The sequence below is a fragment of the Grampus griseus genome (genome assembly GCF_964374135.1).
Source record: "Grampus griseus genome assembly, chromosome: 9".
NCBI lineage: Eukaryota > Metazoa > Chordata > Mammalia > Artiodactyla > Delphinidae > Grampus > Grampus griseus.
The window spans coordinates 55,718,299-55,732,164 of NC_139003.1; the positions used below are offsets into that span (position 1 = coordinate 55,718,299).

Below are 13,866 nucleotides of genomic sequence, written 5' to 3' on the forward strand. Positions count from 1 at the left end.
AGTAGGCATAGAGGGAACTTTCCTCAACATAATAAAGGCCATATATGACAAGCCCACAGCAAACATCATCCTCAATGGTGAAAAACTGAAAGCATTTCCACTAAGATCAGGAACAAGACAAGGTTGCCCACTCTCACCACTCTTATTCAACAGTTTTGGAAGTTTTAGCCACAGCAATCAGAGAAGAAAAGGAAATAAAAGGAATCCAAATCGGAAAAGAAGAAGTAAAGCTGTCACTGTTTGCAGATGACACGATCCTATACATAGAGAACCCTATAGATGCTACCAGAAAACTACTAGAGATAATCAATGAATTTGGTAAAGTGGCAGGATACAAAATTAATGCACAGAAATCTCTGGCATTCCTATATACTAATGATGAAAAATCTGAAAGTGAAATCAAGAAAACACTCCCATTTACCATTGCAACAAAAAGAATAAAATATCTAGGAATAAACCTACCTAAGGAGACAAAAGATCTGTATGCAGAAAATTATAAGACACTGATGAAAGAAATTAAAGATGATACAAATAGATGGAGAGATATACCATGTTCTTGGATTGGAAGAATCAGCATTGTGAAAATGACTCTACTACCCAAAGCAATCTATAGATTCAATGCAATCCCTATCAAACTACCACTGGCATTTTTCACAGAACTAGAACAAAAAATTTTGCAATTTGTATGGAAACACAAAAGACCCCGAATAGCCAAAGCAATCTTGAGAACGAAAGAAGGAACTGGAGGAATCAGGCTCCCTGACTTCAGACTATACTACAAAGCTACAGTTATCAAGACGGTATGGTACTGGCACAAAAATAGAAAGATAGATCAATGGAACAGGATAGAAAGCCCAGAGATAAACCCACGCACATATGGTCACCTTATCTTTGACAAAGGAGGCAGAAATGTACAGTGGAGAAAGGACAGCCTATTCAATAAGTGGTGCTGGGAAAACTGGACAGCTACATGTAAAAGTATGAGATTAGATCACTCCCTAACACCATACACAAAAATAAGCTCAAAATCGATTAAAGACCTAAATGTAAGGCCAGAAACTATCAAACTCTTAGAGGAAAACATAGGCAGAACACTCTATGACATAAATCACAGCAAGGTCCTTTTTGACCCACCTCCTAGAGAAATGGAAATAAAAACAGAAGTAAACAAATGGGACCTAATGAAACTTAAAAGCTTTTGCGCAGCAAAGGAAACCATAAACAAGACCAAAAGACAACCCTCAGAATGGGAGAAAATATTTGCAAATGAAGCAACTGACAAAGGATTAATCTCCAAAATTTATAAGCAGCTCATGCAGCTTAATAACAGAAAAACAAACAACCCAATTCAAAAATGGGCAGAAGACCTAAATAGACATTTCTCCAAAGAAGATATACAGAGTGCCAACAAACACATGAAAGAATGCTCAACATCACTAATCATTAGAGAAATGCAAATCAAAATGACAATGAGATATCATCTCACACCAGTCAGAATGGCCATCATCAAAAAATCTAGAAACAATAAATGCTGGAGAGGGTGTGGAGAAAAGGGAACCCTCTTACACTGTTGGTGGGAATGTAAATTGATACAGCCACTGTGGAGAACAGTATGGAGGTTCCTTAAAAAGCTACAAATAGAACTACCATACGACCCAGCAATCCCACTACTGGGCATATACCCTGAGAAAACCATAATTCAAAAAGAGTCATGTACCAAAATGTTCATTGCAGCTCTATTTACAATAGCCCAGAGATGGAAACAACCTAAGTGTCCATCATCGGATGAATGGATAAAGAAGATGTGGCACATATATACAATGGAATATTACTCAGCCATAAAAAGAGACGAAATTGAGCTATTTGTAATGAGGTGGATAGACCTAGAGTCTGTCATACAGAGCGAAGTAAGTCAGAAAGAGAGAGACAAATACCATATGCTAACACATATATATGGAATTTAAAAAAAAAAAATGTCATGAAAAACCTAGGGGTGAAACAGGAATAAAGACACAGACTTACTAGAGAATGGACTTGAGGCTATGGGGAGGGGGAAGGGTAAACGGTGACAAAGCGATAAAGAGGCATGGACATATATACACTACCAAACGTAAGGTAGATAGCTAGTGGGAAGCAGCCGCATAGCACAGGGAGATCAGCTTGGTGCTTTGTGACCGCCTGGAGGGTTGGGACAGGGAGGGTGGGAGGGAGGGAGACGCAAGCGGGAAGAGATATGGGAATATATGTATATAAATAACTGATTCATTTTGTTGTGAAGCTGAAACTAACATACCATTGTAAAGCAATTATACTCCAATAAAGATGTTAAAAAAAAAAACACTTTTTAAAAAAACATATTCTAAAAACACATTCAATGACCAATACCACTACCATTCTGTTATGCTTAATAACAGGTGTATTTTTATTCTTCAATAACAGTTAATTAGCACAGGGTCTGAATATTTAGAGTAGACGTAAGAATTTTAAACAAGAAGTTAAAATATGCTTGCCTGTCCCAGAACATTCTTTTTGAGCGTGCTGCCACTAAAACCATCAGGATTGAAGTCTCCTGAGGAGATGATGGGCTGTATGTGCTTGTATATATTTGGTTTTTGTCTTGCTTCTAGCACAGATCTCCTAAAACCCTTAAAATGTCCTAATGATAAGAGTGATAAAGGTGTCTTGACATTAATAACAAACCCCTTTTAGCCTCACCTGAGTTTACGTTAATGAGGTGACTTTTGGAAAGCACCTAAGTATGGGGGCTGGTTGCCAGGGGAACCAACCTTGACTAGAGGATTGAAACTTTCAGTCCCACCCCCTGATTTCCAGGGAGGGGAGAGGGACTGAAGGCTGAATCAATGACAATGGCCAGTGCTTTAATCAGTCATGCCTATGTAACAAAGTTTCCATAAAAACCTAAAAGGACGGGGTTGGAGAGCTCCCAGGTTGGAGAACCAGAACACTTCCATGTGCCACCGGGCCAGGCCCCAAACTCCACAAGGACAGAAGCTCCTTTGTTTCGGACTCCATCCTATGTATCTTTTCATCTGACTGTTGATTTGTACCCTTTAATATTCTTTGTAACAAACTGGTAATCTAGTGAGTAAACTAGTTTCCCAAGTTCTGTGAGTTGTTCTAGCAAATTAATTGAACCCAAAGAGGGAATAGTAGGAACCTCTGACTTATCACCAGTCAGAAGCACAGGTGACATTGGCATCTAAAGTGGAGGGCTGTCTTGTAGAACTGAGGCCTTAACCTGTGGAATCTGATGCTCACTCTGGGTAGTGTCAGAATTGAGCTGAATTGCAGGACACCCAGCTGGTGTCCAAAAATTGCTTGATGGTGTGGGGAAAAAACCCACATGTTGGAAATGTGTGCCGGAGTCATAATGGGTACAGAATATTAGTGCTGGTAAAAAAAAAACCAGTTTAGTCAAAGTTTTAAAAGAAGAAATGCTTAAAAAAAGGTAAATATGTGAGGTGATGGATGTGTTAATTAACTTGATTGTGGTAAAGATTTCACAATGTACATGTATAGCAAATCATCATGTGGTACACTTTAAATATATATAATTTTACTTGTCAATTATATCTCACTAAAGTGGAAAAAAAATTCTAATTTCCATAGTATATTTACAGATTTTACCAATGCGAAATGAAGCAGTTCAGAATTTTTAGGGTTTTTGTTTCTTTTTAAATGGAATAAAAAAAGAAAACTTAATAATGAAAAAAAAAAAAGAAATGCTGTTTTATAAAAAGACATTTCCTTGGAAAGTACCTGATAATATTTCGGATGGTTACAAACAAAAATTGTGCATCTAACAGCAAAACATTCACTGAAGGTCGATTTTTAAGAACCCTTAAGATCACTAACATAAGCATTACTTTAAAGCCATAAATCATGAATAAAATTGAAAAATATGTAATTTATATAAAAAGTGACATATGGGAATTCCCTGGCGGTCCAGTGGTTAAGATTCCAGGGGGAATCTGCAGGGGGCATGGGTTCAATCCCTGGTTGGGAAACTAAGATCCTGCATAACACACAGCACAGCCAAAAAAAAAAAAAAAGGGACATATTTCAATAATCTTCACAAGTAGTATGTTACCTGGTCGGGAGGTTGAATATGCTGGACACACTGAAATATGTGAACTCCTTGAGCAGAAACAAGTAAAGGATGTAGAGAATGTTGAGACTGGCTTGTAGCAATCAGTGCCACCAAACTTCCCATGGAAATAAACTCTTTCACCACATCGTTCAAAGCTAGAATTAAGTAATATAGTGTAAAAACTTAGTACACAAAAGCATGAAATTTTAAAATCATACATTCATTAAAAATAATACCCTAAACTTGAGCTTTAAGGTGGAGTATGAATGGAATGGCTCCTCTCTACCGTTTAAGTTAATCTTCCATTCATTCATCAGTTTATCTACTGAGGACCTAATATTGGCCAGGCTCGAGTCAATCTAATGAAGGTATAGGAAGCACTGTAAACTCTGTACACTCAGAACAATGCCTAGGTGAGGTTCCTTCATCTAGATCTTATTAAGTAAATGAAAAGGGGTCTCTGAAATAAATATTATAGAAGGATGAAAATAGAACACAATATGGAAGTTTAAGTAAGCAAAATACAGCTCATACTCCTATGACTTCCTGAACAATCTCTTTCAACCCTAGCTTTTGCAAGGTTTGGCTGGCACGAGGTTAGAACTGAAACAGGCATTAATAACATATATCCGAGTCCTGACCTAGAAATCTGCAGCATTCCCTTAAACACTAGACTAACAAGTCTTGCAGATGCTACAGGATTCCAAATGTGAGATTAACACCAGTTTACAGTAACCCAAGCCACTGTGGTTACATTTTTTATCTATTTCACCTCTTAAGAACCTCGAGGCAGCAGAAGACTGCAAAATCCTCTAACCCCCACCCTGGTCCCACCCTCTCCTTGAACCCTAAGCTCTAGGCAAAGGAGTATTGTCCAGCATACAGTGATTTCTTCTACCTCTGTACCTTTGCCTGTGGACCACACTTCCTTTGCATCTTCATTAGCCTGAAACTGTTCCATGCTAACTTCTACTACTCCATCAAAACTCATCTCAGGGGGCTTTCCTGGTGGCGCAGTGGTTGAGAATCCACCTACCAATGCAGGGGACATGGGTTCAATCCCTGGTCCGGGAAGATCCCACATGCTGCAGGGCAGCTAAGCCCCATGCGCTACAACTTACTGAACCTGTGCTCTAGCACCCGCGAACCACAACTACTGAGCCCGCGTGCTGCAACTACTGAAGCCCATGTGCCTAGAGCCTGTGCTCCACAAAGAGAGAAGCCACTGCAATGAGAAGCCTGCGCACTGCAACAAGGAGTAGCCCCCACTCGCCATAACTAGAGAAAGCCCTTGCGCAGCAACAAAGACCCAACACAGCTAAAAATAAATTTAAAAAAAAAAAAAAAAAAACTCATCTCAGTTATGAACTCCCCCTAAAAGACCCTGATAATTTCCCATACCACCCTCAATTTAGTGTATGTGCTCCTATCACACCCTGTACATACTTCTAGGAGAACATATCCTACCTACCTCCTAGTTGTGTCATCCTGGACAAATTACATAATCTTTGAATTTCCGTTTACTCACCTGTAAAACCAGGAGAATATCTGCATGTAGAGTACAAAGCAACCCCTAGCCCCGAAAGGGCAGTCAACACATGGTAGCTACCATTATGACTATCAGTCTTCCGTACTAACATTGTACTTGTTTACTTTTATTTCCTCTCCAAGACTCTGAGAATATAGACTGTGCACAGAAATATTTGTCAAATGAACAAAGCAAGAGTAAATCTGTACAATTCAGCAATTTCTAATAAGTGGAGGAGAATGAAAAGGCCCCAAAGACTAATGATGAATTCGTAGAATTTTCACACTGCTCTGACTCTACTGATTTTGCTAATACAGAGCAACATTAGAATGCTACCAGAGGCCTCAAAAGCAACACATTACATAGCACATATTCTGTTCTCTAAAGAGAGCAGATTTACTACGAAGACTGGAAATGCTGTCTGATAAAGGACAAGGGCCTGCAGCCAGCGAATGAACGCGTTACGTTACCATGTGCGAGCCTCCGGCTCTGCACAGCCTCAGGACTGTGCTCGTGTTCTGGAAGAGCAGGCAGGCCAACAACGAGATCCAGGTCATCCAACAGGACAACAGAAGGCTGCCGCCACACCGCCTCTGAGAAAGCTGCCTCTAGGGCTTTCTGTATGTTTTCAAGCCTTTTTCCTTAACACAGAAGATATGAAATAGTTTTATTGTTATTTGAGGGCTGGGAAAGGTCAGGCTGCCATTGAAAGCATTAGAAAAGCTCAATATTGATTTGACTATGAAAATTCAATCAATACAGTATTTTGTTATATATATATACCAATCACTAAAATCCGTTAATCACTAACATGGTTTAAATAATACAGCCTCAAAGGACTAAGTACTGAATTTTATAAAACTGAAAAAAGGAATATGCTACTATAATTTCTATACATATGTATTTATTTATCCTTGCCTCATTCCACGGAGAACTTCAGATGGCTTACAACAAAACAGTAAAATAAAAGCAGGATGTGGGAAAATATAAATGAAAGCAGGGGATCACAAGTCAGATAAAATCAAACACAAAGGTAGCCACCTAGAGATCCTAGAATTGCTATATTTGAATCATTAATTTGGCTTCAATCATCCTGGTGAATTACAACTTAATTTTCAAAGAACAGAGAACATACCAATTCATAAACCAATATAAAGAGTTCCTGTTACTTAGTTCTCAAACAAAATTTTCACATGAGGCTTCAAGCAAGACTCTAAAGAGATGGACAATGTCTCTGAAACCACATTTATAGAATATGAAGTAATGGGTTTTCAAAGGCCATTTCTTAGTTTCCTATCATATACTATATTAAAAAGCAGAATATAATGACTAGCTGGGACTATATGGTAGTGGTAGCCAAGGGGGGAAAAATTAACTACTCAGTAAAATATTTCTGATTTTTAAAAAACTGAATAGATAATATAAATGTCAAAGATTTTCAAAAGTACAAGTGTACAGCTGACCCAGGAACAACATGGGTTTGAGCTGTGCAAGTCCACTTATATGTGGGTTTTTCCAGCAGTAAATACCACAGTGCTGTACCACCCAAGGCTGGCTGCGGACACAGAGGGACCACGTATACAGAGGGCTGTGACTCTAAGTTACACAAAGGGCTTTCGTTGCATAGAGGCTGGCACCCCAACACTCACACTGTTCAAGGGTCAGCTGTATGTGATAAACTGTAAGTCTCCTCTTTGCTGTCCCTAGTCACCCACTTTCCCTCCCCTGAAGCAGCCACCCTACATGTTTCCCAAAGCAAGTCAGAGGTAACCTATACCCATTAGAGTATATTCTAGATACTAACTTTTTCAGAGTGGTGTAAGTTGGAATTTTCAGGAATATAGTCTACAAAGAGTTTTGGCTAGGAAAAAAAAAAAAGGCCTCCATCAAATATGGAGAGTTTTAAAATTTTTATTAGAAACACTAAAAACATTCGAAAGCCAGATTTAAAATTTCTAAGTAATTTTAATGACTAAATGACCAACAGAAAAGTTAAAGATTAGGTATTTGTATTTATTAGATTACCAGCATTAAATAGTAACATTTCTTTCTACCAGAAAAAAGATTTATGTAGAGTATTACCATATTCATACCTCGTAAAGCTTTACAGTCAACTATTTCCACATGGGCATCCAATAAGTTAAATGCTTCTTTACAGACTGCCTTCGCTAAAGTTGATTTTCCACTCCCCTAGAAAATAATTGCTTAAATTAGAACTCTCAATATATTCAGTCACAGAAATAGCCTCTGTCACTGTGATAACCACCAAGATTCAGCCTCATCAATCAAGTATATACTACACAATGTTATATAACAATTACATCTCAATATGGCCGGGAAAAAAAGAAAATCCACATCCCTGATTATAAAATAACATTTAAAAAATACGAAATAATTGTAAATACTTAATAGAGAAAGGTAAAAAAAAAAAAAAATCTGTAATAGGGGCTTCCCTGGGTGGTGCAGTGGTTGAGAGTCCTCCTGCCAATGCAGGGGACACGGGTTCGTGCCCCGGTCAAGGAAGATCCCACATGCCGCGGAGCGGCTGGGCCCGTGAGCCATGGCCGCTGAGCCTGCGCGTCCGGAGCCTGTGCTCCGCAGCGGGAGAGGCCACAGCAGTGAGAGGCCCACGTACCACACAAAAAATAAATAAAAAATTTTTTAAAAATCTGTAATCGTCCCACATCACAGAATTACTGTCAACTGTTTTGCTGTATCATCCTTCCAGACACTCCACACACATTTTATGTAAATTTAAGAACATGGGATTACAGTACTCCTGAGGGTTTATAATAAATCATTGTCCTCTTTATCAACAGATACAGAGCTGCATCAGCTCCCTAGCACAATACCACTGTGAGGATGTACTGGACCATAATGTGTTTATCAAAACCCTTCCTGCTGTATATTTATGCTACTCCCACTTTTAACTATTATAAGTAAAGCTAAAATAAATATCCATACATATATGTTTACTTATTTGTCAGATTATACCTTCAGAATAAATTTCTAGAAGTGTAATTACTACATCAAAAGGTATACATATTTAAATTTTGCTAAACATTGCTATAAGTGCCCCTTAGAAGAGTGAACACTGTTAGGTTTTTTTTTGGATTCTGTGTTCATTTTATTTTTTATAGCATCTTTATTGGAGTATAATTGCTTTACAATGCTGTGTTAGTTTCTGCTTTTTAACAAAGTGAATCAGCTATATGTATACATATATCCCCATATCTCTTCCCTCTTGCATCTCCCTCCCTTACACCCTCCCTATCCCACCCCTCTAGGTGGTCACAAAACACCGAGCTGATCTCCCTGTGCTATGCGGCTGCTTCCCACTAGCTATTTATTTTACATTTGGTAGTGTATATATGTCCATGACACTCTCTCACTTGGTTCCAGCTTACCCTTCCCCCTCCCCATGTCCTCAAGTCCATTCTCTATGTCTGCCACTGTTAGGTTTTTATAATTCTTTTTTTTTTTTTTTTTTTTGCGGTATACGGGCCTCTCACTGTTGTGGCCTCTCCCTTTGTGGAGCAGAGGCTCCAGACACGCAGGCACAGCGGCCATGGCTCACGGGCACAGCCGCTCCGCAGCATGTGGGATCTTCCCAGACTGGAGCACGAACCCGTGTCCCCTGCATCGGCAGGCGGACTCTCAACCACTGCGCCACTAGGGAAGCCCTATAATTCTTTTAATATAGGTTTCCTCCCTCAATCTACTACTATTTCTTTCCTTTTTCTCCCCCTAATAAATTTATTTATTTTTGGCTGCGTTGGGTCTTCGTTGCTGCGTGTGGGCTTTCTCTAGTTGCAGCAAGGAGGGGCTACTCTTCATTGTGGTGCATAGGCTTCCCACTGTGGTGGCTTCTCTTGTTGCGAAGCAGGGGCTCTAGGCATGCAGGCTTCAGTAGTTGTGCAATGCGGGCTTAGTAGTTGTGGCTCACGGGCTCTAGAGCGCAGACTCAGTAGTTGTGGTGCACAGGCTTAGTTGCTCTGTGGCATGTGGGATCTTCCTGGACTAGGGCTTGAACCCGTGTCCCCTGCATTGGCAGGTGGATTCTTAAACACTGTGCCACCAGGGAAGTCCAATCTACTACTATTTCTTACCATTGTTGCTTTGTCTAGCTTTAACACCCCTGTACCAGCTGTAATATTTTGCTTTTCATTACTGTGAACTGGAAAAAACAGCCAAGCTTATTGTGCAAAGTCTGAAATTTAGCAGGCATTCAACAATACTACCATCATTATAGTTTACAGAATTGCATTTATAATTAAAGTCACTGGACCCCAAAGAATAAAGAAATTAGGGGTGCTGGTGTATAGGCCCCACCTGTCACTTTTTGCTGAATCAGAGGGCCTTTTCTCTCACTCAAAGTAATTCATATTTGTATAGCACCTTTCATATACATTATTTCTCTTAAGTGAGGTTAATCCTAAAAGGCAGGTTAAGAAGCTGAAAACTGCCTGAGGTTACAGCCAGTAACTATATAACAAAGGTGGGACTCAAATTCAGGTCTTCTACTTGCTCTATTAATCACGCTACCTCTATGTAAGAAGGAGGAACTCTGGTTTCTGCATCAGTAGGATATTGTTTTTCAAAATAAATATTCTACCACGATGATATATTTTGAAATTTGACACAGGTCATCTAGAAAACATGTAGAGTAGTTGCTGTATTTTACCAGCCTTGCATACCTGGAATAAATCCTACTTGATTGTGGTATATAATTCTTTTAATATATTGGTTGATTTGATTTGCTCATCTCTTGATGATGATTTTTGCATCTATTTTCATGAGAGATATTAGTCTGTAGTTTTCTTGTAATGCCTCTGTCTGGTTTTGTTATTAGGTAATGCTGGCCTCACAGAATGAGTTAGGAAGTATTTCCTCTGCTTCTATCCTCTGAAAGAGACTGTAGAGAATTGGTATAATTTCTTCCTTGAGGGTTTGGTAGAATTCACCAGTGAACCCATCTGGGCCTGGTGCTTTCTGTTTTGGAAAGTTATTAATTACTGATTCAACTACTTTAATAGATATAGGCCTTTTTATATTGTCCATATCTTCTTCTGTGAGTTCTGGCAGACTCCTTGTGTCTTTCAAGGAATTGGTCTATTCATCTAGGTTATCAAATTTTTAGGCACAGAGTTGTTTATTACTATTACTACTTTATTATCCTTTTAATGTCCGTGGGATCTGTATTGATATCCACTTTTTCATTTCTTATATTAGTAATTTGTATCCTCTTTTTTTTTTCTTAGCCTGGATAGAGGCTTATCAATTTTACTGACCTTTTCAAAGAACCAGCTTTTGGTTTCACTGATTTTCTCTACTGATTTCCTGTTTTCCATTCATTGATTTCTGCTCTAATTCTTATTATTTCTTTTCTTCTGCTTACATAGGATTTAATTTGTTCTTCTTTTTCTAGCTTCCTAAAGTGAAAACTTAGATTATTGGAGTAGTTGCTATATTTTAAGTAAGAATCAAAAGCGAGCAACTGGGATAGTAAGAGGAAAAAAAAGTTATGATACTAGAGTTAAAAGTGAATAGAAATGAAAAAGCCTTATAATTTTGAATTGAAAAAAAGCACGAAGACTCACAAAGACCACACCGTAGCCCTGGAAAAAATATGCATTGGTAGAGAATAAAACCGTAAGCCCCTTAAAAGGGCAGGGAAGCTCTCGCAAGACTGACAAAGATTAAAACAAGAGAAGATACAAATCACCAATAACAGGAAATGGGACATCACAACAGATTCTGCATCTATTACCAGCACAGTAAGAGAATGGTACAAACAACTTTATGCTCAAATACTTGACCAGTTCCTCAAAAACTACAAACTACCAAATGCCTGCCAAAATGAAACAGACAATTAAGGACTTTGAATTTATAATGAATTTATAAAGAAATCTCTAGGCCCAGATGGTTTCAGTGGAGATGTTACAAAACATTTTAAAGAATTAACATCAATTTTATACAATCTCTTCCAAAAAACAGAACAGGAGGGAATACTTTTCAACTTACTTTACGAGGCCAGTATTACCCTGAGAGCAAATCCAGACAAATGCAGTACAAAAACAGAAAACTATAGGCTAATATTGCTCATGAACTTACATGCAAAAATCCTCAACAGAATATTAGCAAACAGAACCCAGGAATGTGTGGGTTGGCCAAAAAGTTCGTTTGGGTTTTTCCATAAGATATTATGGAAAGAGTAATAGACCACGACCAAGTGGGATTTATTACAGTTTTGCAAGGCTGGTTGAACATTTGAAAATCAATCAACCTTATTAACACCCTACCAACATCCTAAAAAAGAAAATTCATACAATCATATCAATTGATATAGAAAAAGTGCAGGGAGACCATCACCTTATTCATCACCACGTTCCCAATATCTAACAGCAGGCACTCAAAAATATTAGTGAATGAATGAATGCTTTCCATATCTGGTATCAACAACCCTATATAATAGATTATCAAAACCCAAAGAGAAGAATTAAAAATTGCTAATTAGTGAAAACGAGCACATTTTAACCACATACCTTTCCTCCCGTGAGTAAAAGGGCTCCGTTTCTAAGTCCTGCCACAAGGGCCATCAGCTGCCGAGACAAAGGGCGTCCTAGGAGGCTATGAGTGATGTGCTCCATGGAGGAGACGCCTAAGGAGTTCACTCCTCTGCAAACATGTAAATTGCATGATAAAACACTGAAACAGGGTAAAATCTAGCTATAAAAAATTCTGAAACTTTTCTTCCCAGGCTACTTAATGAGTTAATAAAAAGAGTAAAATCTTGAGCTTCCCTGGTGGTGCAGTGGTTGAGAGTCCACCTGCCGATGCAGGGGACATGGGTTCGTGCCCCGGTCTGGGAAGATCCCACATGCCGCAGACAGGATAGGCCCGTGAGCCATGGCCGCTAGGCCTGCGCATCTGGAGCCTGTGCTCCGCAACGGGAGAGGCCACATCAGTGAGAGGCCCACGTACCGCCAAAAAAAAAAAAAAAAAAAAAGTAAAATCTTAAAAATGATCTCTTACTTGAAAGTAAAATGAATTAATGCCAAATCTGAGTCACAGATTTTAAAACTATTTTTATTACTTTCAAACATGTGCAGTAACTAAAAGTTTTGTCCTAATAGGACTCCTTAAGGAATTTGTCTTAATGCATACAAATATCCCCCTGAAAATGATTTCTGGTTTGTCATCCAACATTATCATAAATGGGTGTTTTTAAAGTGTTAGCATACTTGAAGACTTATTTCCTCTTAAATGTCATTTTTGAAATCCAGTTTCAATCTGTAGATTATATAAATATGAACTTTGACCTACTTCCTGACTCTGACTGCCAGTTTATTTCTGAAAATAAATATCATAAATTCCTAAAATTAGTCTGAACTGAAGAGATTTTACTTTATACTTGAATATTATGCCACATTTAAGCATTGTTACTTTATAGTTTAATCCTTTTACTAAAATATTTATAGACTATACTATTGCAGGAAATCAAATCACTACTACTATATCTACTAAAGGCCTCTGTGAAGAATTCTAAGAAGTAATGTTTATGTGAGATTATATTGTATTAAGAGCTAAAGAAATTGAGGAGGTTCTTTTCAGGTTTGTTTGTCTTAAAGTTGAGGAAAACACTAATAACCCCAATCAGTACATCAATAAGATAGTGAAGGAATAACTTAATTTGAAATATTTTTAAACATTCAACTAATGTTTTTGGATTTAACTTTTAAAATTAATTTATTAATTTTAAAGGATTATTGTTTTATTCAAGCATGTATGATCCAGGTCATATCTAGTTGGCTCTCTTTTCACAAATCAACTCTCAAAGTAAAATTTCTAATAAGTTTCAGACTTTTAGTTATCTAAGAAGAGAAGGCAAATTACTAAGCCAGGTGTGAAAACAGAAACAATCCTTGAAAAAAATATTTACTACTGCATTAGTAAGACTACTCAATGATATTAACATCTAATTTAACATTTACACATAAAAGCCCTGGAAAAGATAATGTCAAATGTGTCTAAACATGGTAGTTTGGCCATAACTTCTTACCCCAAGCAGTTCAGCTTTAAAAAAGGAAGAATAAAGTCAATCTCCTCACTGTTTTCTTCTTTTACCATAGGATCCAGAAGGACCTATAGTAGCAAGGAAAAATCAATTTTACATTTCAAAGTTATGCCTTTTGCCTGTTTTTCTTGGGTCCCAGGAAACTGAATT

At 38.0% G+C, this 13,866-nt stretch overlaps 1 protein-coding gene across 1 annotated transcript in view; it reads right to left on the reverse strand.

The window, feature by feature from the left end:
- Positions 1-13,866, reverse strand: part of PEX1 (peroxisomal biogenesis factor 1) — an 80,416-nt gene that overhangs the window by 39,231 nt on the left and 27,319 nt on the right. Inside the window, exons 9-13 of the mRNA XM_082661522.1 lie at positions 13,702-13,784; positions 12,185-12,317; positions 7,733-7,829; positions 6,110-6,280; positions 4,112-4,266 (exon numbers count right to left, since the gene is read on the reverse strand). Of these exons, the coding sequence (XP_082517648.1) occupies positions 4,112-4,266; positions 6,110-6,280; positions 7,733-7,829; positions 12,185-12,317; positions 13,702-13,784 (639 nt within the window). The remainder of the gene's footprint in view (positions 1-4,111; positions 4,267-6,109; positions 6,281-7,732; positions 7,830-12,184; positions 12,318-13,701; positions 13,785-13,866) is intronic.